Here is a 27,901-nt window from a genome sequence, read left to right on the forward strand (position 1 = left end):
GATTTGTATGATATGGATATTTTTGTCTTTTAACTGAATCGAAACAATTCAACACAAATCAATAGAGTAGGCCACCTCGCAGCCAATACAGTCTTTCTGTTCAAAGCCAAGTTTAAAAGGACAGTAAGTGGATACAATTGAACTGTGTATTGTCCAAAACAAATTAAATCAGGTTCTGGCAGTATTTCACAGACTCCTGCTCTACAGTACGGGGCTGACCCCACTCTAATCCTGTGTCAAACCCCCTCTGGCTAAAACACCGGTTGAAGCTCATCCAAGGCTGTGAGAGACAATGTGGAGGGAGGAGATCAGTGGTGGTGGCTTCGGATTCCTCTAGTGACAAACGGTGGGTGTTGGTGAAGTGGAGTAATCCCATTCACAACAACAACCACACAACCACACAACCACACACACACACACACACACACACACACACAACCACACAACCACACAACCACACACACAACCACACACACACACACACACACACACACACACACACACACACACACACACACACACACACACACACACACACACACACACACACACACACACACACACACACACACACACACACACACACACACACACACACACACACACACACACACACACTCACACTCACACTCACACGTTGATGAGGGTGTGCACCGGAGAGGGTCAAATTGTATTCTAGCAGATTATGTTTTAATGAAAGGCTGCGCTCTGAGTCCTTCTACATGGACCCATCTGTCCCTCCTCTTTCTCTTCCTCTCTGCCCCTGTCCCATCCTCTCCATCCCTGCCTTTTCTTCTCTTCTCTCTCCACCCTCCTCCCTCCAATCCTCCTCCTCCGCAGCCAGGCAACAACACAAACAGTCCCTCATCCTCATTTACTACCACCTCCCCTTGCTCCATCCATCCATCCATCCATCCATCCATGCTAATTGAAAAAAAACACTCTCCATTTCTCTTTTGCAGTCTTGGTACTTACATGTCACCTCCATGTTTCAAAGTGTGGTGCGATACTCTCCACAGTGACTGCTGAATCCTTGTCCTTTTGCCAGAGAAGGAGTTTTTAGCGCCCGACGGGAGACAGGGATGGAGGGAGCAGATGGCTCCTTGGAAGAGTGGTCTAGCTGATTGTGGACAGTTAGCTTTAGCGCTAGCCACAATAAGGGAAGACTCGTCTGTCAACACAGCTCGTGCACCTCCTCCTTCTGCCTCTTCCTTTCTTGGCTGTTTGTTCCTTCAGGTTTCCTATTTGAGTCTCTCTTCTAGCAATCTCCTTTAAAAAAAACCAAAAAACTAACAACAAACTCCCTGTTTTTTTTTTTACTATGTCCCCTGTATTATGATATTTCTGTATTCCTCCCTATCTGCCTTTCTCCCTCCCTCTGTGACTCTAAGAGCATCAGCCAGCCTGCTCAGCTTCGCTTATGTTGATCTCCGGGCTTATGCCCTGATTGGACACACGCCACGATCAGAGACGCCAATGGTGGCTTAGCAAGTGGATCACATGATAAGTGTGTGTGTATGTGTGTGTGTGTGTGTGTGTGTGTGTGAGAAAGGGTGGGGGGGTTAGACGGAGGGGGAGCGAGGGAGCGATGAGAGAAGAGGAGGAGAAGGAGGAGGAGGAGGGGTATAGTGAGTGGCTGCAAGCCGCCACATCAGTGAGGGATTTTTTTTCCTCCAAGCGCCTGAGCAGAGAGAGATGGAGGCTTTTTTCTCCCTCCGGTGGGGAGGTAGAGGAGGAGAAGCTCTCATCACAGACGTTTGGATGTAAAGACGACAGGCGGCCGTTCAAGAAAGAGGCTGATGGACGCACGCAAGCAGAGACATGTATAAACACAAGCGTGTTCACATGCAGCGGAGAAGTGGCTCCATCTTACCGATACAGAGCCAGAGTAGTGCAGCGCGGCAGCGGTAATTGGACAGGGGTTGCTATGGAAACAGGGGAAACGGTTGCCTGACGGTCGGAGCTGTGCCCTGGGAGCGTCAGACTCTCCTCCATTACACGCACGCACGCACGCACGCACGCACGCACGCACACACACACATTCTTCTTTTACTAAGTACTATATTCTGAAAGCAAATTAGACAGAATACATACTGGCTACCCCACGGTGTGTGAGTGTGCGCGTGTGTGTGTGTGTGTGTGCATGCGTGCGTGCCACAGTGTTTTTAAGCTTCATTTAAGCCTGTGTGGCTTTGCCTGTAATGAGCATAAATTCATGCGTGGGCGTGTGTGTGTTCCTGTCTTTGTGTGCAGGGCACATGCTCAGTCAGCCATGAAGAGAGAGAGCCTTCAGCATTTAAGAAATGCTCACAAACTTGAAGGCCACGGCGCACATCCAAATATCGATGAAACCCCAATGAGGTGTTTTAGTATTCCACACCTCAGAAAGCTCAGTGCTGTCGGTGTCCGGCAGCCACTCTGGGAGCTTCAGGGAAATCTAGCCTTACAGCCAGCCGGGTTTTGAAGCGGACACCCTCAGCAATATCTTTGATGCAGTTTATTATCTTTCCACACACCCTACAGAGGGTATATCGTCATATACTATATGTACATGATATATAGAACGCAGCACTGCATTTATAATAACGGACAACAGACGAGAAAGAGCTGCAAGATTGTTGCTTACCAAACATCATAACACATTTGTTAATATAATTATGAACTATCATTTTTCTAACAATGAGTAATGACTACTTAAAACCTATTTTTCATCCAGACACCCTCCCAGAAAAGACCATTTATTTCTAAGTCGACTGAGACCCAAATAACCAATTACATGACTGATTGCCTAAGACAGTAAGCCAGTTTGAATGGCCCATTGGATCGCAGTTAAACGGACAATAACTGTGATTAAAATCAGGGGATGAACAGCATTACTATTATGCATTACGGCCTCTGTTGCCAGCACCATCCATCATGAGGTGAGTCAGCAATGTTAATACAAATCAGTATTAGCAATGACATTATTAATCTAGGGTCATTTATTCATTCGTTTAAGTTTTTTACTTTACTTTTTTGTGTATTTATTCAAAATAGTCCATCTATCTTGTCCCTATCAGTTGTCCATAAAAATCCTAATTGTTTAGTTATCTCCAAATGCTTTCAGAAAGTCTTTCTTCTCTTCCAGTAAAATGTTTTTATACTCCTTAGGTCTCAAACTTGGGGGCGTACGCATTTATTTATCATAGTAAATTTGGTTAACAGTTTGGATTTCAGTTGGCGAAAACTTTGTTTACATTTCCCAGAGGGTGGTTGATCCCTAAATCATTACTTTTACAATTTAAAAAAAAATCTAATCTTAAGGATTTGATTAAATTCCACTCCTAATTATACCCTGAATAATCTATTTGGCTTTCCACAGACATACCTAATAGCCAGAGAGGCAAAAGGCACTAAATGTTGATTTTTCTTTACCCTCCCATTTAATCACTTACTTTGCTGACCCCATAAATAACATTCCCCTCGTCATTATTAATATTTGCTATATTTATCTGCTCATGCTAATACTTGTGGTTTATTGGGATTCACACTGAGCTTTCCAGTGTGATTTTTTGGGAAACCCTCTCCATCATTTTATTTTATGAAATGTGCAGTCAATGACTGTTTCAGTTAAAGACAAACAGCTCAGTTTATCATTGACAGAATTAGGTAAAAAATGTCAACTATCAGACATCATCAGAGGGGCTGATGGTCCCCAGAGTGCTTCAGAGTTCATAGCGGATACAAACTGAGACACTCAGCGTTAGTGGCTGGAAGCGCAGAGCTCTGCATGCACCATTTAGCTGATAGGAAGCCCTCGAGAGCAAACAGTCTTAATATCGACAAGCTGCTGCTGAATTTTCAAACTCCCAAGATACCATGTGATGAAAGATGAGGTAGGGAGGAGAGAGGGAGAGGCAAGGGAAGCCTCATCTATCCCGACTCAATCGAAACCAAATTTCACCTTCAAGGGAGGGTTCTGAAGGATGAGATTGGATAATAGGATTGCTTGCTAGGGGAGGAGTGTGCTGAATTCTCCCCTAAGATTAGCTGGAAATGCAGATGAACATGAGATCTGCTAGTCATTTCAGGCCTATTATAGATGGTCATATAACTCAGGGCCTATCTATCAAAGTTTCATATGATCAGTTAAAACATTTTGTCACACTAAAAATGTTCAGATTTTTCAGCTCCGATTTTACAAAACCAAAAAGTTATTCCACCACATTGTTTAAGTGAGTGGCAAAAATAGAGGCAGATTGTGGTGAAGACTTCAATAGACCGTAGGTGGATTTAACATCTACAAAGGATGTTTAATTTCGACTACGATCTTGTAATGTTGTCCATTTGTAGCCTCTTCCAGTAGATCAAACAACAACATGTTTTACAGTCACTTTGAATCAATTTGTGAAAGTTGAGTCAAGCTATAGGAAACATCTTGCTTCTGGGCACACATTTCTGTTTGTAATGACAAGATGGTTCATCTGGAAACCTGCTGTCATCAATCGTTTTACTTATCGGGAAATAACGGTGGGTGATGCAACTCCATCAGCACTTCATCTAAGCACAGGAACCATCACTCCATTGCCACAAAAATTAAATAAACTCTATAAATGTGATTTCCACAAAGCTGCAGGCTGAATAAATCTATTACAGTGTCACTTTGATGTAGCACAATGTGTTTGCATTTGTAGTGTGACATATTGGACCTGCAGAGCAAAATAAAGGTGAGGACTGACTCATTTATGTGTGAGGAACCGTTTCAATGTTGATCAAAGTCAGTAAATATGAGCAAAGCATTCAGGCCACAACTTGGACACGGGGTGTTTGACACCATAAGATAATCATAATTAGTTTGACAAATAAAAGGAGAAGGGATGCGGCATCTGCTGAATGCTACATCTGATGCCCAATTGAGTACACAACATACAATATTTGTCATAAACACCCCATTACTATCACCGTCTGGCACACATTTCCAGTGTGAGCCGACTCAACTTTAGCCAGTTTACAGGAAGCTTTTCATCTTCATCCACACTCCAATCATCTCCAAATGAAGATGTAGTTGTTTAATCAGTGGCTCTGCTAATAGACGCGGTTAATGTTTCATATCCAAATGGGGGAAAAAACAATATAGGAAAAATTCTAATTCTAAGAAGCCCCTGAGATGTGTGTGCAGTTACCGCTCTCAATCTGAGCCCTTAAAAAGGAAACGCCTAAAGCATGTTCATCTGTGCAAACATGAAAAAGACATTTCCATGTCTATGCACCTTAATCAGGCTATCTATTTGCATGGCACTCTAAGCAATGCCATTGTGATTACTAACAGAATTTGAGATATGATTAATAAATAATTTTTGCAAGCAAAGAGGGAGCTGTGAGCTTCATGCCAGTGCCAACCATGCAGAGTCAATAAAGCATGGCACAAATCCTACGGTGCTGTGACTGTATACAAGGACTTTGAAACCCCTATTAGGAACATTTTTAAACTATCAAAACAAATTTGTTAATCTTGACAAAAAAGAAAATGAAGCAATGAATTTATCCTATAAATCATATTGTTTTATGGACAAATCTAAGCGTTTGGTTAGCTATTTCTCAATTTTAAAACCTTACCAGCAATGAAGCTGCCAATTACAACAACCTATACACAATACATCCATTGCACTGATAACATGTAACAAATCATTCTTTATAGTAGTAGAATTTTATAAAAGGTTAATTTTTATCTTTTTATGATGTTGCACCAGTTCTGTAAAGATCTGTAGTGAGTAAAATATGTAAGCTCTTTCACCAAATCAACAGGTAAATATAAATAAATAAAATACTGCCAATTTCCGATTTGAAAGAGTACTAAAAAGTTTTCCTGGAGCTGTCTCATCCGTGTCTCAAATGTGTTTTCCCTTTTTCCAGTCCATCAAAAAGACACTCCAAAATTCAAACTAATTTAGTACGCATTCTGGCATCAAGTGCACTACAAACTCAAAGCCTAGTTATAATCAGTATGTAGCCTGGAAATGGCACAAAGAGAGGATCTTTATTCATCTCAACTTCTCCACACACACGCACACGCAAACACAGTACCTTGTTGAAGTCTTCGCTTGTGGCTCTCATCTCCTTCCAGGTTTTGTTTAGCAACTGGATGCAGATGCAGAAAAACTCTTCAAAGGAGCGATCGTGGGTGAAGAACATGGGGTGGAAGTCGTGGCAGTTTTCACTGGCTGTGGACAAGAGAAAGAGCAGTTTAAATCACAGCTGATACCAGTTCATTTAGTCTGTTAACAAGTGACATTAACCCACTTTATTGTTAAAACACAAAACAAATAACTGAGCTAGTTAAAGAGGCTCTATTATGATTTTTAGGGTTTTTCCCTTCCTGTCCTGTAGTGAGTTATATATGTTGTTGTGCATGGAAATAGTCTGCAAAGGCTATATAAAGGTCTGTGCTTTCTGAGTGCCCTTCTAGTTTATTATATTTTATGGTGCAAAATAAAGAAATTCAATTTGATTCATCTGTCACTGACCCGGATTGCTTTTACAGGGTGTCATCTGAATATCCAGCACGTTGTGGCACATCAGTTTTTCTGAATGTTATTTGTTGTTGTTTTCTAATGTTAATTATGTTTGTTATTTACTTAATTTATGCACAAAAGAATTGTTTAAAGAGATGTAAGAGCTCTTGTCCTTCTGTATCTCATTCAAAAGTGCCTTTAAAAATCTTTCTTTTTTCTTTATTTTGCATCTCGAAGTTTCTCTCCCCTACATTTTACTTCTCTCCTCTGTTGAGCGACTCATACCATACGGTGGCCTTCGATCTTTAAGTATGAAAGATGGCCTGAAGAAATGTGGCCCCTAGCTGGGACCTGAACCAAACCGGGCCGAGCAGCCCGTACACATTGCTACTGCAGGTAAACATCAATATGTAACCAATGAAATCAGATTCCTGCTGCTAAAAGGCTCAGTGTTACACTTAAAGTGAAGTATTGTTTATGATCATCCATGGTGACTCTAGCTCTTTAGTTTCAATGAATAAATAACAAACCGTATGTTGCTAGACTATATTTATATACAGAATACTTAATGTAGAGGAAAAGAGATGTGACACTGCTAATGAGAGATTATCAGCTTTCTGAATTACAGAAAGGACAGGAAGTTGATGCTTTTATAGTTTTTTTTGTTTGGTTTATAAAACAGCCACTGAGAATGACTGTCAGTTCCCAAACGAAGAATGGCTGTGTGTTGTTGAAAATGTAGCTCCTCATCAACTTCAAACACCAAAAACCCCTTGGTGGCAAATTGTGACAACAAAAACTATTCAAGTGGATTAAGATGAGATTTTTCATTTTCCAGGGCCAGAGGTGCTTTATTTACTCTATTAGCAGTGAACAGAAGCATTTCAATTCCCACTATTTGTGTGAGAGTGAGTTTGAAATAAGAATTAGAGGGAAGTGGGAAAGCCAGGGCTCTTGAGTGCCCAAATCATATTAACCCGGATGTAAAATAACAAGGCTTGACATTCATTTGAACTACATTTGTCTCCCTCTTGACGTCTTGCTGTGGGTTGTTTCATTTAAAGAGTTTCAGAACGGAGCAGCAGGGGCACTGGCCCACCACGAGCAGCCATGAAATTGGATGCAAGGGAGCAATTGAAACTTCACAGTATAATGAGAGATGCCCGCTGGCCATGGGCACAATGACCTGAGCCTTGATTTGGAGCGATGGGTGGAAGATTTAAGGGAAGGGTGAGATGGAGAAAATCCGGGGGGATGTGCTACCAGTGCCGGTAGTCAATCAGAAAGCTAATTGAGGTGAGCCAAAACAGATGCTGACTGGCTGGTTACGTAACAGCATATTGCCCTTGGGGAGATAAGTAGAGAAAAAAATACAGGAAAAGATAAAAACGAAAGGGTGAATTTAAAAAAAATGTATATCCTTTGGGGCGGACCAGTAAAAGTTGTTGGAAAGGCGGAAGTTTGGATTGACCTCTGAGCTAAATGGGCTGTTTATTGATAGGACCAACACAGCCCTGAGGTGGCAAGGTGAGGGGAATTACATGTCAAGGCTTATTTGGGGGATACAGACAGTGAGCAGTCTCATGAGGCTCTGCAGAAATTCCTCCATCCTCAGCTTCTGCAAGGCATGCTGAGTCTCGGACAGTTTTATTAGCTCTCGCAGTGCTCAGCCTGACCTGCAGCAGCACAGCGAAGAGGACAAAAAAAAGTGTGTTGATGCTCAAAATAGTTCTCAAACCGTGTTATGCATTGTACTACTCTGATGGCAAGCTTAACCAAATGGTAACAAAGCATGGATCACTGAATATTTCATCAAACAAACAGAAATCATCCATGCTGTGAAAATTATTTAAGAGGGGGGAATCTGGGCGCAGCTGCTCTGTGTTTAAGCAATCAAAACGCAGTGTGATGGTGTAATACTCATATCTCTATGGGACAAATATATAATCTAAATCACCCTAGATTTCAATTATCTCATAGGCCTAATCGTTTTTATTTCTACCCTTGGGGGATGTTTAAAAGGGCTACCATTTCAGTGGTTCATTAAATGTTGATGCAAACATCTGGAAAATGTGATAATCAGTAGTAGCTGCTGTTCCATTTTAAATTCAATGCCAATGGGAACAATACCATCTCAACACTGACTGAACCTTTTAGGATAACCCGCTATTTGAATGTACAGTATAGTATAATTTTTGCTGAAAAATAGTCCAAAAGGAGTGGGAGAAATCAACAATTCAGTACTTCCTTTTTTTAGCTGCTTTCCAGCTATCTCAAATGTCACGTCTGAATCATTCTCACCACTGCACAATTGCACTTAAAATTATCTGCCTGAATGGAGAGGCCACTGTGAGAGTGCAAAGTCATGTTACTGTGATTAGGTAACTATTGCTTTAAGCCTTACTAGCCTTGTTTTTTCTGTTCAAAAGCAATGCTTCAGCGTTTTCTGACACAATGATGACATACAAACACCTGCTATACATTGAAATACCGTAACACCCATCACACAAACTGATGGGGCTTACTGTAGTAGCTGGACAGGCTGTACTGAAGAAAAGAAAAACATAGAGCTCCTCGCCACTCAGCCCCAAATCATAAGGCTGCACATGACCTTAATCTGAGGCTGACTGCAGTCATCATGTGTGCATATCTGTTCACAGGGAACCATCGGAAAACTTATTTTAATATAACAATCTATCATCCAAATCGTTTTCCCATTAGGCACTATTTATGAGTGAAGCCACCTCATATCTATCTCTTTTCTATAGGGGACAAAGGCTTGTAATAATACTCAAGCTATAGAAGGAGCATATTCTGGACCCTTAGGAGGCCTTTCCTTGACCTATTTATTTAAGAGTTATTGTTTAAGTTATTGTTTTCTGCCTTTAGCAGTGACATGATGCGCTGTATTCATTTATTTTCATGAAGTGCAATTACTGCCCTGTAAACTCAGATGAATGAAGTTAAATTAGTTTTAAAAAATCACCTTTAAATGTCGATAATCTGAAGAAAATGCTCACTTTAACTAAAATAAAGATCTTTTCTACGCAGCCAAAGTAGGTTTGTCTTTGCAGTTCAAAGGAAAAAGCTGCTGTAAAATAATCTCATGTTACTAATGATGAAAAGTGACCAGAGAGTAGTGCAACCGGAGTTTAGCTGTATGATAACAGCACTTTCTACTGGTCTATTAGCTTTGCTGTTGTTACTTAAAATTATATTTTTTAAATGCAAACAAAATTAAATGTTGAGAACTGCAGCGTGCCTTGATCCACGTTACTGAAATGAGTAAGAAGCATAAAGCTAAGCACTTCCAAAAGACTAAACTGGATTCTTAATTAGTTGAAACGGGTTATGTAATGCCTCTCTGCCTTTCTCCCTTTCTGCTGAGGAACAGCCTTCTCTCCCACAGGCAGGCTAACATGGTCATGGAGATGGGGTGGGCGATTTGACACATCAAGTGCCTGAGGAGTCTGACACTTCTCGGTGGATGATTCACGCAGCCGGGGACATGCACAAACACACACAAATACACACACACACACACACACACACACACACACACACATTGTACTCTCCATGTAGCTGGATTACAGGAAGCAGCGGGGCAGATATGAAGACTCAATTTAAAATCACAATTTATGACTCTTTTTGGCCGAGCATATCGGACCACAGCAGACAATTTAAATGGATGGAAAATTGGCTGTAATGGGATTTCATTTGTCCTGTATGCTTTTCATCCATCTGCACAGCCAGATGTTCAGAGCCTGTACCACCCATAAAGTAGGTAACAGGACCCTGTGATGAACACTTTAGGTTATGCCGGACCATATGCCCATATGGATCTGCAGAACATTGGCTATGGTGCAACACTTGTGACTACATTTCACTAAGACATGGAAACAAATAGATATGATTTAGTGGTACAACTGTCTGCCTTTGTTTTGATACATCCTCATAACATAAATGTCTATTTTTCCTGCTGCTCAGATAAGATGCAAGAACTTAAAAACACAACTTGAGGGAGTAAGTATGATTTTCTAGCTTTTCAGTGAGTTAAATCAATCATTTAAAAACTAAGACTGGATTTTAGGTAGAGGTTACTGCCAGCAATGGAAGCTTTGTAGGCATGTTGGGTTTAGAAATTCACCAAACTTTTGACTCTAAACTTTTACAGAGGAGCCTTTTTTTTGTCTCGGTTGCTAGTGCTTAATGTCTGACCGATATGATGTGAACGCATCTGTGGTTAGAGACAAGTTTCAAGTCCATTTCATCTATCCATCTCCTGCGATGTGTAGCTAGGCTGAGGTCAGGGGTTACGGTCATCTCCCTGAAGTGACTCGGCTAATGTGTCTGTGACTGAGTGTGCGACAGCTGGCGTCTGACACGCTCTGATCAAAGCCCATCCAACATGAGGTCTCTGTGACGTTAGCCGACAACCAATTACTCAACTGACCACCAGATGAGTCCTACAGCAGAGAGAGGTGACTAAGCATGTTTGTCAAAAGTGTATGAAGCTGCGTGTCGTTTGTGTGCATCTCTTTAAAAGTACAGAGAAAAACAGGATGGCTGAATGCCACTGTCAAGGTCCAGTGTGTACTTGTTTATGTGTATGTGTGTCCATGAGCATAAAGTATTCAACACGACCCCAGAGTCACCTTGCAGCTATGCCACGTGATGAATAAACAGCGAAAAGTGTCAATCTCACTTTAATTAAAATACCAGCATGCTTTGACGTCCCACTGTGGCAAGGGGATTGTGTGTGATGTGTGATTTGTGTGTGTGTGTGTGTGTGTGTGTGTTTGACTGTGTGTGTGTGTGTGTGTGTGTGTGTGTGTGTGTTTGTGTCCAGTGAGTAGCGTCAGCACCATCTTTCCGGTCCAGTCACTGTTTGCGTGTGTGCAGTATGCCAAGACAGCAGGTACACAGAGAAGCAAACCACAGCCATGCGACGGCAAACAACACCAGATGCTGTTGCATGTACAGTAAAGCTCACGCCAGGTAAAAAAAAAAGTCATTTATCCAACCTATCTATTTAATGTCTTTTTCACTGACTGTGCTGCTCTAGTTGGAGAAAAAATGGGGGTAAGATCAATCTACACTTTAACATGTCCCCAGGAGCAACACTGAATTTTAAAGCAATTTTGTCATAATAGCTACTTTTAAAATTGCAGTTCGCTTGATGCTCTAGGGTCCAGAAATGTATTTCCTTGCTCAATCATTGCAAGAGAAGGAAAACAATAGGTTTTTTGTGTGTCGAAAGCACTCGATTCTTACATACATGTGCTATAAGATCACAAACATGTAGCACATGGAAGTTGCGTCTGCAAAGAAACCATTACTGAAATAAATGGGGCCTCACTTTGAAATACAGATACCTAGTTCACTTAATACACTTTTTGGTTCAACACAAAGAGATGACTCACACTCACACCAAAAAATATATCAAATTGGCTTGCAATGCGAACACCACAACTATAATTATTTCTCGAGTTCAGCGGGGAGACTGATAACTTCACCTTCTAAGTTACATCTTGCTCTGTTAGACTAGTTTTTTGGCTAAATATGTCACCTTAAAATGTAATGATGGGGTTTTGAGTTTATGTGAACTCATAAATCGGTTTACAGGGTTTTATAATAAAATGTCGAGTATCTCTAGCCTGAAACTAATGATCAGTAAATATTGATGTGATGTGAATGAGGCCACTGGTTCAAGGAGAGTCAATATAATGCTAAAAACATAAACTACTAGCTGTCAACAGCATTGTATTATTGGTTTTAATCTTTTTTTAAAACTTTTCCATTTAAGAAAAAAACAATATGTTGGACCGTGATTAGACAAATGAAAACTGGGAAAATCCAAAGCCTTATTTCCTCTGTGTTTTTAATTATGTAACTAAACCATTTAAATCACGCAGCCCCCGACAATGGTCAAGATGCATTAGAGGAGAGAGGAGGAGGGAGAACAGGCAGAACAGCAGATGGAGAAAAAGAAAAAAAATCAGACTGAGGGAAGCAAGTAGAGAATCCATCAGCACTCTGGACAAGGACACGTTTCCAACAAATTTAGGAGGACATCTGCTTTCACAGACTCATGTTTTCTCAAATACAATAAGGCCACTGCATCTAGTTCAGGCACTCATTAAAACCATTAACACAGCTCGTATTTTTCATAGCTCAATACATCAGTTATGGGAGCTACGTTATATGCACATCATGCCAGACTCTTCTGAAGGAAAATCTCTAATCAGACGGTGTGAGTCACGCTTATGCAAATATAAAATCAAGCTGCCTGAGTTAGCCCAAATGCCGAAACAGAATTATTCATAATCATAACAAAACAACAGAAAAGTCTCCAGCTTACATGCACATACACACATGCACGGGAAAACACACAAACACAGCCTGTGTATGTGCATAAATGATGTATTTCTAGAACTAGAGATGGAGTGGGGTCATTATACACATACATTTAGTGTTTGTGAGTGTGTGTCTAGTGAAAGGCTAGTGTTTTGTCTGATTTCACCTTTGACAAGGTCTGCTAGTAAGAGGCCTTTCAGGAAAAAGGATTCAGTTTGTTTAGAGCACTGTGTATAGTTTCTGAGAAAAAAAGTTTGAAGCAGACACGTTGACGAGAGTCTGATGGTAAATTACAGCTGAAAAGCTCGGAGTATGTTAGTAAGTGGCAGTGCTGCCATGGGCTTGGCGATGTTTCATCCCCCGCACTATTTCAATCTGCTAAGGGGTGCTGAGAACTGACAAAGGACAGGAGTGTCTGAAAAACGCAAGGGATGCTTAAAACTTGAGACTCTCAAGCACCTATCTGTCAAGTTTGTTGTTATTTGTGCACTTTAAAAACCTTTGCTGGTGAATGCCTGAGGCTACAAAGTGTAAAACCCTTAAGAAGTCTCCCCTCTTTTAACACAGGGCTGAAACCGACAACTTGGTGAAGTGGTTGCTGAATGCAAAAAAGACCCTCATGTCACGACTTGAGGGATACTTGAAATTCTTCGCTTGGCCTTTCCTCCCCTCGCCATCCTCCGATTTACACATGAATCATGGAAGGAGACCTAAGGGAGGGATAAGCAGCTAAAACCTTGAGACTTAACGAGTCGTTGGAAATGGGATCATTAGCATAGTAATGTTTGATGTCGGACATAAATTCTCATCCCACTGATACTTCGTTAGTGGAAGCAACTGCTTACAGATGGAGCTCACTGAAGATTATAAATCAAACAGGACACAAACATATCATGAAAGGTAAATGATATACTATAATTCAGCATGTCCTTCGTGATACATAAAAACGATTAAGAAGTGCCAGTGATTTAAGACAAATACAGAAAATTAACACAAGATTTATTAAGCAAACGCTTAGTCAGTCATTTTCTTGTTCATATTTTGCCTTCAGCAACTTCATGTCATATGAATTACTAGATTACATAATGACTTGTCAGCGTGTGGGTAAAACATCCCTCTGAGTGGGCCAGTAATATAATTCATCCTATTTAAAGAGATACTCTACTCAAACTCAATCAAGTTTGAAACACTACCCCTCTACATGTTTAAAGGGTGGATGTTTGTGGATCTATTTTTAGTTTTTATGATGAGTTGTAGGTTTTCATGACAAAATTAATCTAAATGTTTTTAAATAATTACGCGGAATCATTTACGTTGCAATCTTTGATGCCCAACTTCATCCCAAACAATCATATTTTCATCAGAATTTTGCCGGATCTACTACATTATTATTAACAAACATAACAAAAATCTCCAACCTCCCATTAAGTGTGTGTCTACTAAACGTCCAGTAAATGTATAAGAGATGCATTTCAGGTTCAGCAGTCAATAATGTTATGTATACTGTAAAGAGATAGAAACCCAGTAATCTCATTCAGATGATTAAAAAAATGGTGATGAAATGTAATTCAAAACTATTTTACAACTGGAGATCTCTTCACATTTTATAACCCATTTAGATTGACACATTTGAAAAATAATTACACACTCTGGGATTCTGAGATTCTGAGATTTTGGTTGCCATATACTCTTCAATGTCAGACTGCAAGCCCAAACATAACATTTCCTTTTGACCACGACTGAGTGTGGACAGAAGAAGACCGCATATAGTGTGTTAAAACTGTATTTGGGCCAGTCCAAACACATCCCAGCGTTTCAATCTCACACTGTGACACTTCTCTGGGTGGGTGTTTGCGTGTGTGTGTGTGTGTGTGTGTGTGTGTGTGTTTATCACAGAACAGCGGGGAACTTAGAAATGTCATTACAGTGGGAGTTGTCCAGCTAATGAGTTTGGATGAATCTGAATCCCCTGCTGGGTTTGAAAAAAACTGGTTCACCTATGCTCCAGGTGTGTGCACACACACACACACACACACACACACACACACACACACACACACACACACACACACACACACACACACACACACACACACACACACACACACACACACACACACACACACACACACACACACACACACACACACACACACACACACACACACACACACACACACACACACACACACACACACACACACACACACACACACACACACACACACACACACACACACAATTATTAACAGCAACCCAAAATGGGCTCACTTTATACAAAATAATTGGATGGGTTTTCCTGCGCATAGTGACCTGTATATTTTCTTGTATTGGCTGTTGATGGGATATGTGAGGGGTCTTTGGAAAAGGAAAACAAATCACCTCTAACATACATTATTATTTGTTATTACCAAAAGCCAAAAAGAATAACAACAGACACACTTAAATTCAAAGCCTCTCTGACACATCAGAGTTTAAAGGTCATTTTAAGAAGATTTATGGCAATTATTCTAGTCTTTATTTCTCACATCTGCTGCTGTGACAACGGCAAATCAATATGTATAAATACCATTTACAACTCATTTTAAAATGCTTAATTCCTAATTCTGCAATACCCCATTGTTTCCTCTCTGAAACCAAATGGAAGATAGGAACCTTAATAGAGATGTGAAAGTAAAAAATATAGAAAATACTATAAATACACCCACAGAGAAAAAATCAATCCATATTTTCCACATGATGTCTGTCTCTCTTCTGACCTTGGCTGTCGGCTCTATAATGGAAGACACAATCATGAGGACATGAAGTGACTGTTAGTCCGCAGCCTGTCCAGATCTGCCACTGTGTGTGTCTGTTTGTGTGAGTGTATATGTGTGCTCTTGTACATGCACAGGTCTGCTTTTTTTGTTGTTGAGCTTCACGTGTTAGCATGTGTGTGTCCATGCCCCGACCTGCCATGGCTCACCTCCCAGCTCTCCATCTCAGCAACGACATGCCACGCTGTGAATCATCAAGCAGAGCCATTACTCACGCTGCCTGGCCCTTTCTGAATAACTTCATAAATATTCTATGGGCCCGCTTAAAAAGGAAAGTCTGAAAAGTCTCGTCTCGTTGCCTCACCTACACAGATTCCATTAAGCGCTGTGTTGCAGCAGAAACACGGTGGGACAATTAATCTTTAAGGAACTGAGGCACGATTGAGAGAAGAGAGAAACTGAAAGGGAATGAATTTATGGAAGGTGAGCGAGAGTGACACCTTGATGGTGTTGTGAATTATGAAGAATTCATCAGCATTGACAGCTGATTCAACCAAACAAGCTCCTGTATAGCCTTTTTCCAGACCACATCTGCATAGAAATGACACAGCTCAACAACAACCACAGAGGATGTCAAAATATCCAAAAAAGGAAAGAGTGCTGAGACACCCGTCATGGCTGATTCTTAAGAAGCTTCTTTATTATTCATTTATAAAAAGCAAAATGCTACTTGTTCGTGTATTGGTGCATTTTTTTTTGACAACTTCTTGGGATAGAAATAGAGAAACCCAGAGCATGAAAGCAAGAGAAAGGATTACAAGTCTGAGAGGGACAGATGTTCTTCAGACCCACAGAGAGGAAAATAAGAAGGAGGCTCAAAGAAAGAGAAAAATAAAACGAGAGACAGAGCTTGAAGGGGCAAGCAGGGAAGAAAGGCAACTTCAACAGGCTACCGGCAAATCCAAAATCCCTCTGTGTTTCATCCCCGTGAGAAAACAAGAAGAGTGTGTCTGGCCTCAGCAAGAGCCACACTGGCATTTCACAAAGACACGGAGCAAATGAGCCACTAAGGCATCAATACAGTCACCATTAATCCGCTATCTCTTTCTTCTGCTTTTATTCACAAAGGGATGTGGAGAGGAAAAGGGGGGAATTGAAAAAAAGCTTTGTTTTCCTCACCATGGGTATTATTTTAATAAAAACGTTGACTTCTTCATGGAGAACTACAGAAGGTTCTGCACTATTAAATATCAAAAGGATGCCACACACGTGACGTCCAGCTAGCATGCTAACGTTTGCCAATTCGCGGTTGTATTTTTGCAAGTATGTGCAAATAAACTCAAGTATTGGATACATTGACGCTTTGATTGGATGATAGCATTAAAAATGTCGCAGTAAAAACACACAGGTGTGAATAGTAAAAAATGATGGAGGAATTTAATTTAGCTGAGCGTGCTGAATCACTGTGGTACTTCCAGCCACTTTTAATGTTATGGGCAACATCTGTGCTCTTTCAAACTATAAATGGCTGCTTTTATTTTAGACCTACAGCTAAAATACACAGGTGTCAACTTCATGATGGTGCCGGGAGAAATAAGAAAACCACCAAAACCATTGGGTGACATGGTCCATTTGACGTCGTACAAATTAAAAGGTATTTCTCCAATAGTTGCGAATATATTTCAGTCTGCAGTAAAGTGGTGGAAGAACCGACAGGCAACATATTATAATAGTTTACTTCCTATGTGGAACAGGAGGAGAGGACCAAAATGTCATTGTTACACTAAACTTAATAATTCACCACAGTTTCTAATATTAGTCTTTCTCTGAAATACCACATTATCAGGACTGATAAAAATGATACACAGACACACCCTCCAACATCCTCGTTAGAGTCATGTATTCCATTGTGCCGCTGTTGAAAGGTCAACCCGAGCGATGACAGTCGGAGTGAGGCCGAGTCTCATTTCTCTCCCTGCTTTCCTCTGGGAAAATGTCCGCTCATGCCCCTCCATCTCTGACACACACACACACACACACACACACACACACACACACACACACACACACACACACATACACACACACAAACACACACTTCTTCTAATGATCAGCCGTTACTCACCAATAATTTACAACACCTGTCTGGCCCTTGCCATGTTACATTCATCCTACTCATTCATTCATTAGTGCATGTTAATGTGCGCAGGGCTAATGGGGTGTGTGTGAAAATGCACTTAGCCCTCTACAAGAGAAGACGCAGTGCAGCTTGTGACTGCTTTGGGACACACTGGTTTCCTCCCATAAGGACAAGATGTATATAAAGCTCTGGGAGTGCAAGTGTGTGCAAATATTTACTGGACGCTGTGACAGAGACGGATGGGAACATTAGGATTTGTTTCGTGGTGAATACGAATTTTTCAAAATGTCGACTCTCCCACTCGTGTCCCCAGCGACTTCCTGCGAAGGGAATTGTTTTATCGTATTCCCTTTGCATGTAACTTTTCAACTGTGTCCCTGTAGATGACCTAATTGTGTATATGCTAATCCTGTCATGTTCAATATCAGGTGTATGTGCTGCAGAAAATATCTCATACAGATAAGTCATTCTCTGCAGGTTAAAGATTCATCGTTCCAATTCGTATCTGTCCCCCAATTCTATACACACACACACACATGCACGCACACGCACACACACACACAATACGACATCATAAATATTAATGGTATTTTCAATCTCCTGGACTTACAGCCTCAGCAAAGAGGACAATATACAACCACTGGGACTAAAAAGCCCCAGAACTAAAAGTCAAGGTCACTGCTGCGGTTCAACTCCAACATTCAATAGTGCAGAGAACTTTTCGTGTCATACCATAACAAAAGCCACATTCTAATATGAATAACAATAATAATGCGTTTTACTTGGCAACAATATGTTGCTGCAGAATTTTGTCAGTCGGGTTGAGACATTCTGCTCATATCTTTTAAATAAGTTATGTGAAATCCAGCTCGATTTATTTGAACAAAACAGGCTTTCAAAAACAAAGTCTTATTCATGTTGATGGCCTGGCATTCATCCTAGGGATTTAGTTTATATTGCATAAGCCTTCAAATAACATCCTTAGAGATAGAGAATGTTTTTGTACCATTTTAGGACAAGACTGGTTCCTTTAATCTGCATTAGGAAATGAATTAGGTCAAAGCTATATTTCTAACGGAGGCTAAAGCGAAGCAATTTGGTTTCGCTAACAGAGAAGATCAAAAGGGCATGGGCAGTGGAGCATATTTGGATAAAACTAATGAGACACTTTAAATAAAAACAAAGCCCTGAGACACTGTACAGAAAAAAAGCATCACAAGGATACAAGTCGATGCACAAAAACAAACAGAATAAAGAACAAAGAAATATTAAAAACTAAAGCTCAGTATGTGAGTTCACTTCACATTGCACCACATGAGACACTACCTGTCCCTGAAGCTCGACTAAAACCCTTTATTGATCCACCTGTCTCCACAGATCACTTTACATCTGTGTGATAACTATACTGGTATTAAAACGAGTTGGCACCATCTTTGTGGTTTCATAAAATATCAAAATCCCATGCGCTTCCGAATTTGATGTGGAAGGTCAAGAGATTTTGCATTAGATCAGAGTCGGGCAGAGATACAATACAACTGGAAAATGGCAACATGTTATGTATGATGTTATCTTGAATTGAAACTTGGCCTGGCATTTTATCAGCAATCTTAAGGACAGAGGAGAACATTTGGACGGCAGTTCTCTGAGCAATTTAGAGGACACATATATACCAATAGACACAATTTTCATGGCTTAAAGTCTAATGTCCTGTGTGCAATTTGCAGACCAGAGTAAAGAACCCTGCTATGCAGCCTCAACTAAATCTTCTGTGAAAGAAAAAAAAACATGAGCGATGAAAAGGGCACTTTGGTTTAAAACTGAGCTCAGAATGTCGTCTCCCTCTCTACAGGGAGCAGCAGGGGTCAGTCTGGAGTGTAGCTGAGACCAACTCTGCCATTTAAACAAGTAAAGACAAATGAAAAGGGCACATCAATTTGGAGCGGACCCGGGCACAGCATCTCTTTCTCTGCGCAGTGTGCCTCCCAAAGGCGGTATATTAGGCTGAAAGGGGTTGAATGGGGGCGAGGTGCTTCACTAAATAATGAACTCCTGGCGGCACAATTACTGAGCATAATGGCTGCTTTCATCCTCACAGGGAGGGAATGTGTGTATTTGTTTGTAGGGATGTTTGAATTTGTGTGGGCATAAGTAAATGCATCTCTGTGGGGAAAGCAGTCCCTGAACTATTTCTTTTAATATCTGTGTGCTCATTGTAAAGAAGTAGTGAGAACAGTTCACTTAGAGTGGAAAGAGTGTGTGTCTGGTTGCTGATGTAGACTTACGAAGCTCGCCCACTTTGAGAATCTCACAGAGCATCTTGGTAAGCTCGATGCTGCTGCGGCCAAACGGACACTCGTGCTTGTCTTCTCGGCTGCTGTTCTCCAGGACGATCTAGAAACACACACAGTTAAATAAGCAGGACAAGATAAATCAGCAATTTCTAAGTAAAGCATGATCAAATCAGGATAAAGCATGATCACATATTTTTTATCTGAATACATAACAGTAATATGCCCTTGAATGAAATACCAAGAACAATCCTGAAACATTAGGATGTTAAATTGCAACCATTCAGTGCCATGAGCGACTTGAGCTCCTATTATTCCTTCCTAGCATGTAGCACCGGAACCAGATGCAGAATAGAGCTTCTATGTTAACAATCTCTATGATATAGTTATGGTATTAGAAGTAGATGTATGCATCAGTGATGGGCATAACTGTTTTAAAATGCGAATAGGATCTGCCAAAATCTAAGCAGCTTTAAGTCATCCAATTACTTCAGAGTGCCTTGTGGTGAAAGGTATATGTCAAATATATCAGCAATTATTTACAGTTGCTGGCTTGTTGCACTGAAGGTCATTTTCCCATAAACACTTCCATTATGGTTGAAACTCTTTGTCATTATTTGGCCCTATATGATCCTCTTTAACGATGTGCTTGAAATCCAGGAAGTTGAATTTCAACAACAAAAGTATTTCACTTTAGTTATGAGGAGATGGTAGCAGCTTCAGAAAAGAGGCCGTAAAGGTCCAAACCATTTTAGATGGTGACAGTTTAATTGGGATATTGGAGGCTGCGTCTTATCCCTCGGTTCTACTGATAAGAGCTGAGTCGGCACTACTATGGCACTTCTATGGCACTTCTATCTCTTTTCTCTCATTCAAGTCCAGTTACTATGAGACGATGCACAGTGTAATCACACACACACACACACACACACACACACACAAACACACACTGATTTGCAAGTGTGGTGATTAAAGTGCTGGATGTGTAAAGTTGACACAAAACCACACATACGGTAAGTTTAATTACAATAGAGTGCTGGACAGATGCCATTAAAAGGTTAAAACTAACCAGAAATAGCAAGTGGACAGCAGTGAATTCTGTTCCATTAAACACGCTCATTGTAGGTATACTACATTATGTGACTCTATTACCCTGGAGTAAAAATCATTTTGATCGTCAAATAAAAATGATAAAGAGTCATTGCTCGGGGACTGACACTGAAATAAATTGAATCGTTTGGACTGAGCAACTTTATGAGATGCAGTTTTAGCTGAAAGATAATGTTGGAACGTGCCAGAAACTACAAACAAGTGAATGAGCTGGAGGGAAGATCGTTTGGTAGAAAGTGGTCATCCGAGGTCACGTGAGAAAGTCTCTGAGCAGAGTGTGTTAGTGTGTCTTTATGGGAAAAATCTACAAACACAAGTGAATGCTCACCCTGATGTAGGCGTCCTGGTGGTGTCTGGCAAAATACAACATGTTATCCAGAGCCAGCATGCCTGGAGGGATCTGGGTGAAATCCACAGCTGGATTCACATGGTTCTAAGAGACAAAGGAGAACAAGGGTGAGACATTTTCAGCATATCCGCTTAAAAAAATGTGTTATTCTTCTAGTTATAATCCACTGATGTGCTATTTTTCCCAGCACAAAGCAACAGTCACACATTGACACCGGGAGATACACAGTACAATCTGTTTGCTACGGGCAACCTACGGTTCAAGAACCACACACTGAGCAGTGCAGTATTCAAAGAGTGATTTGATTAATTGACAGACATTAAAGTGTATTAATATTGTATTTAAAAAGGTTCATCCTGACAGGCTTTGATTCCACCCTTTATTTCAGTTGCTTTATTTATTTTTATCGGCTTCAAAATTAAAGATGATTTAAAAATTGTTGCTCTTTTCAAAAACCAGGTTAATCTATATTTTGTGATTCAAAGGTTCCCAGCTAAACTTAAAACTCTTTTTTGGATTTTCTGATAACTGTTTTATGGGCACCAAATAACCAAAGGAACATTTGGATTTATAAAAAATGGAAATACATTGTTTTCATGGAATATATTTGACATTCAAGCGTACTTCATGTCCCTCGAGGTTGTCTTTAAAAATGAAGTGTTACCTTTAAAAATGGTAGAAGTAGTTGTTAAAACCTACATTATGCTTTGCAAAATGGTCAGAAAAGAAATAAAGTAAACACACAAGTAAGTTTGGCCTTCAACCAATCCCCTAAACATAAATAAAACTAACCAAAACGTTTGCAATAACACTCCTCACTTTCCTGTAGCATCTACACTTCCACCCCCCATCCTATTTGAATATTGAATGAGATGTGCAGATAGATGCTGCCTGTGCTGTCACAGTCCATCAAAGATAATTCCTCCCAGACATTTCCGAGAAGTCAGTCTACTAATGATTAAATCCACAGATACACATGCAAACACATCACTCTGAGGCTTGAGTTTAAAAGGTGAGACAGGATGTTGGAGAGGAAAGTGAGGACGAGGGAAGCAAGGAAAGTAGAGGAAGAAAAGGGAAAGGGGGACACTGAGATCTGGCTCATCAGTTTGAAGTCTGCCTGACAGGAAGCAAACTTATAGGATTAAAACACAAACAGACACCCAGGGTCAAAAAACACCCTCATATTGACAAGTGAAAAATACTGCAGCATGTGCAACAATCCCTCCTTAAAGAAACTGAACGCATTAGAAGGCAAACTAATTATCTCAGTGGTGATAAAGTCTATCTAGAGATTTATGCGTGTGTGTGTTAGTGTGTGTGTAAGCATGGAAAGCAGACTAAGGATTTCCCCTCGTGGGGACAAGGCAGCCCAATTGTTCTTATCTTTACTGAGCATACTGCAGTGGAGGTTTGAAGGGGAAGAGCCCCAAAACAGCTCTGGGCTTAGAGCAAGCCGCAGTGGGTTTAGCTCAAGTTCTTATGCTATAGTTACACCACTGCATACAGCAACAATGTCACACACACACACACACACACACACACACACACACACACACACACACACACACACACACACACACACACACACACACACACACACACACACACACACACACACACACACACACACACACACACACACACACACACACAGTACATTAAAACATGCCTGCTTGAAGGTAGGGAGATGAGAAAGGAGCAGTAAATAAAAGATATTTCAGGGGGAATGTGAGTGAGAAGATTTAAAAGCCTGAGGAGGAAATACATAAACAAAGGAACACACACACAAACCTGCTGTGAAAAGTACATTTACTCAAATATTAGACTCAAAATTAATCGAAAATGTTAATTTTAGACTTTTTCATTCTTCCAACTACACAATATTAACTCACAGCTGGAGTCACTATGGTAGTTACTTTTCAGATAAAGGTTTTACATACGAAACATTGTCTAAATAAACAAAAACATATATACACTGTATATTGGCTTTACCCCCTCAACTCAAAAGAGGGGGTACTCAAATGTGTCATTTTAAAGTGTCCTGGATTGAAGTGGAGGATATTCCCCAAAAACTCAGATTATGCATCAGTCCTCTAAAGACCCCTCAGATACATCTTGTGACCCTTTACAGGAGCCCTGACCCACAGGTTGGAAACCACTTAACTAGAATACCCAAGAGTACATAAAGATATAAAAGCTAGCTTCAGCTCAACCAGCTACAAGAAAAGCTGAGTATGGATTTAGGCATCAGTATTAACAACATTTTCAAATTTCATTCACATTTTCTTCTTTATTTCTTGTAACAGTTCAAAGTGTACTTTGCTGATAAAACTTGCTCATAACAATTTCACTAGTGGCAGTTTTATATTGATGATTTAGTTCTTTTAGTCAGGCTGTTTATAGGATATGAAAACCAACAAACCATATTTCTCTGGGAATTTCTAGACGGATACACACACACATTTTAATCTGGGAGATTTTAATCATATCCAATTAACATTGTCCCATGTGGACAGACTGGCTTGTGTATTATTTATGATCTCAGTTTTGAGTTATGCATTTGTTAATTCATGAAACACAAACTTACAATGAAGCCGAGCTTCTTGTAGTCGCGGGTGTACATGGACTTGCGTTTCTCGATGCTGCCGCTGTTGTTGGGGTCACACTCCACGTCGAAGGCAATTCTCCTCAGCTCGAAGATGATGTCCCTCTGAGCCTGCACATGCAGAGAAGAATATTAAAGTATTGCTTTCTCACCATATTTTAATTTAGGAATGCTTCAGCTTCATCTTGGCTCTGTGGGGTCTCGCTCTGCCTGAGGCAATCTGGCCAGCAGCCATGTGTCTCCACTGTTTTGATTACTTTGCCAACCTTAAATTACAGTTTGTTTTTCAAACCAGCTAGATCATACTGAAACTGGCTCTTTTTCTGTCGTTTGTAGCCATCTTACTATATTTACTCTTTGCCTCAACAAATCCTGTACACAAACGAATAAAAGGAGTGAATTAACCCCTACAATATATTGGTTTTCATCATAATGAACATGGGAACTGCAGTTTACTTGAGGGAGTACCACATTCACACCGAAGCAGATAAAGTTCACTTAGAGATACATTTTTGAAAGACAGGAATAAATGAGTGCCAGGCTTAGAGAATTGGCCGAGGATATTGAAAAATATTGATAGAAGGATGGAGTTTTGTTGGTTTTGGGTTTATTGACACTGTCACTGATTGCTTATAGAGTAGATTTAACACCCCTCTGTAAGTGTGTCTGAGAAAAATACATTTGACTTTGCCAAGTCTTCGTTAACAATGTTTTTGAAGATAATGATGTCTGCATTTAAGATCATTCCTGTCTGCATCATTCCCAGTGCCCCACCTGGTCCTGTGGATCCATCTTCGTCATCATGCGGTCCTCCAGCAGGTTGAAGGTGAGCACCTGCAGGACGTACAGCTGGTGGGCCATCTCATCGTTGATGGGATTGGGGCTCCGGATCACGTTCTACACGGTGTGGAGGACAAACAGGAGAGGGGGAGGAAGAAGAGCAGGGAGTGTAAGATGTGAAAAGAGAAAAGGAAAAGGTGAAAGGATGAGTTTTTGGGTCAAAAGACGACACATTTTAGAGGAAGACGGTACGAGATAAGAAAGGAGAATAAGAGGATTTGGGAGTGAATCACACGGATTTGGGAGCATAAGTCAGATGAGGGAACAGGAGGGGGAGAAATGAGATTAACAGGGAGAGGATGAAAGAGAGAAAAGGGAACAGGTGTGAGACAGTAAGTATAGTAGATAATAACCAACGATGTGAGACACAGGCAGAATTGGCAGGTGTCTTTTTCCTTTCTGATATCACACTGGTCCAGAGGCACAAAGCCCGAACAGAGATAAAAACAGGCACATATGTTTTCACAGAGAAAGAGGAATACACTGGGGAAGTAAAGAGAAGGGCATGTTTAGACTTACACTCAGGATGATGGAGCGCAGCTGTTTCTGGGCAAGAATATGGGCCATCTCCTACAGAGGGAAGATAAAAGGAAGGATACATAGAGATAGAGAGGAAGACAGAAGGAGATGATGAGAAACAACAATACACAGACAAGAAAATATATGTTTATAAAGTATTTCTATGTTGAAATGAGAAATGAAAGCGGGTAAAATAAACAAAACTGCCACAGCAGCAGCACACTGCAAAGTATGTACGCTGTAGAAATCAAGAAAGCCATCCCAAAGAATAACTTAATCTTAAAAAAAGGGAACACTAAATGCACTAGCTGATGTCTTCTACAGTGCATACTAGAAAGTGTGCTAATCAAGGGTGCACTTACTGTCAGGGGACAATTTAGGATGTCCACAATGTGCTCATCAAACTACCATATCGTGTGCGGTGAGGAAACAAAGTCAGAGACAGAGAGACAGAGAGTGAGTGAGTGAATGAATGGATGTGGAAAACGAGAGACTGAGAGGAGGTTAAAAAATAATAATGTTCTGTCAGTGGTGCAGCTTATGGAGGAAGAGGGGGGGTGAGGCATCTGAGTCAGCAATATGGTGGGAGACTGGGGGATCATAATAATAGCTTTACTCATGGTCATAGATCACACACACAAGCACACACACACAAACTATTAACCACAATAGTGTCATTAGGCCCTGAATGTTATAAAATGTGTCAACTGTTATAAATCTGAATATAAAATAACCTTAAATGATGACCGGTTATTATAAGTGCCTTTGTGCAGATATTAAACATTCAGCTATGTCATATCAGTGAGCATGCCTGCAGACAGAAATCTTTACTCATCACCTAAAACAACCCAATAAATGTGCTTGAAGTTGCTGCCAACCAACCACATGAATGTGATCTAGCGACTCTTGTCAAATTGCCAACATTTGAGAATTTCGGCCTCAGCAAAAAAATAGAAGCACTGCAACATCTGAGTGTGCTACAATCCGTATGCAGTGAAGCTGTGGAGTTTACTACTGCCTAGCGTGTTTTCGACTCTGTATGCTGCAGGAGGAGAAAAGCTCTGGGTTAGCACCATTCATTATTAATGTCAAAGCACATCGCTGGACCCCTTCATGCTGATTCAAGGGGTCATGTGATTCGCTACTGGGCAAAGTGTGATAGGTGAGAGAGAGAAAGAGGGAGAGAAGCGGAAAAATGAGAGCATGGTTGAGCAAGAAAGTCTCTTCTGCAGATAGGAGTGGAGAGAGATTAAATTACAGGGTTTGTTACTGGATTTTACTACAACACTATATGTTTAACACACAAATATACACACTCAGTACACTGTTACAGTACAGAATGCAGATGTGTTCACATGTAAAGCTCACTAGGTCATGAAAATGATATGCAGTAATGCAGTTGTGTGTGCACACCGCAGCCTCACCTGTCTCTTCTCCTCAGGTGCTTTGAGGAAGAGCGCATTGATGACAGCAACAGTGTAGGTCTGAATGTCTTGATCAGTCCTGTAAGTAGATTTATACATACATGCAAGTAGTTCATTATTGCATGCCCATGGGGTTTGAACGGTTTACGGTGTAAGAAACATTGAATCAAAATGAATCAATCAATCAGTCTAATTAGTGTTCAGACTGATCCACTTACCCTTGAAGATGTGGGATGAGCTGCCCGATGGTGATCTCTTGCGCCACCTTGTGGTAAAGATCCTGACTGTTGAGCACCATGGACTCGAGGATGGCCAGGGAGCGCTGCAGCACAGCTGTGTCCATGGCCGACTTGTTCACATAGCTGGCGATCTGCAGGAAGGGCAGAACAGGGGAGATAAAAACATGTGCAGAAAACACTAATCTATCTACTAAATAATTTAGTGTTCTCTCTGAGGAGAAGAGACGGTTAGAAAAAACCTGGTAAAAACCATTTAAGGCAAAATCTGTGCTTCTACTTAGTTCTATGTTGTTCCATATACAGTAACAGTTGTTTATTTGTTAAAAACACTGCAAAGGACATGTTGTTCCGGCTTTAGGAGGCAATCACATACATTTTTACAATCAGGAACTATTATTTACTGATTATTTCGACACCACATGAATGCAGCTCAAATGCCCTATCGATGGTAATAAAATGTAAACCTAATTTGTGAATTTCCCCCGTGATTTGAACCACTCCAAAATATAACGGGTTATTTTTTGGGCCATGCTACATCCTCCCCCAAAGGTCCAGGAAAATCAGGCCAGCAGTTTTTCCCGTAATCCTGCTGACAAACAGACACACAGAAAGTTCCCTGAATTTGAAAAATTTTCTTGGCTGACCTTCTTGATGAAGGCCACAGAGAAAGTGTCCCAGGAGACGATGCCGTGGTCCATCAGCTCCACAAAGGCAGTCAGAGTGAAGGACAGCAGGTCGCCAAAGCTAAAAAAAACAACACACACAGACACATAATAGACC

The 27,901-nt window shown here is 40.7% G+C and overlaps 1 protein-coding gene across 3 annotated transcripts in view; it reads right to left on the minus strand.

The window, feature by feature from the left end:
• Window positions 1-27,901, minus strand: part of elmo1 (engulfment and cell motility 1 (ced-12 homolog, C. elegans)) — a 93,633-nt gene that overhangs the window by 20,872 nt on the left and 44,860 nt on the right. For all 3 annotated transcript variants that reach the window (XM_063899431.1, XM_063899432.1, XM_063899430.1), the window contains exons 8-16: window positions 27,766-27,865; window positions 27,101-27,252; window positions 26,883-26,961; window positions 25,459-25,509; window positions 24,874-24,996; window positions 24,082-24,210; window positions 21,471-21,575; window positions 20,027-20,135; window positions 6,064-6,200 (exon numbers count right to left, since the gene is read on the minus strand). In XM_063899431.1, the coding sequence (XP_063755501.1) occupies window positions 6,064-6,200; window positions 20,027-20,135; window positions 21,471-21,575; window positions 24,082-24,210; window positions 24,874-24,996; window positions 25,459-25,509; window positions 26,883-26,961; window positions 27,101-27,252; window positions 27,766-27,865 (985 nt within the window). The remainder of the gene's footprint in view (window positions 1-6,063; window positions 6,201-20,026; window positions 20,136-21,470; window positions 21,576-24,081; window positions 24,211-24,873; window positions 24,997-25,458; window positions 25,510-26,882; window positions 26,962-27,100; window positions 27,253-27,765; window positions 27,866-27,901) is intronic.

The sequence above is a fragment of the Eleginops maclovinus genome, chromosome 13 (assembly GCF_036324505.1).
Source record: "Eleginops maclovinus isolate JMC-PN-2008 ecotype Puerto Natales chromosome 13, JC_Emac_rtc_rv5, whole genome shotgun sequence".
NCBI lineage: Eukaryota > Metazoa > Chordata > Actinopteri > Perciformes > Eleginopidae > Eleginops > Eleginops maclovinus.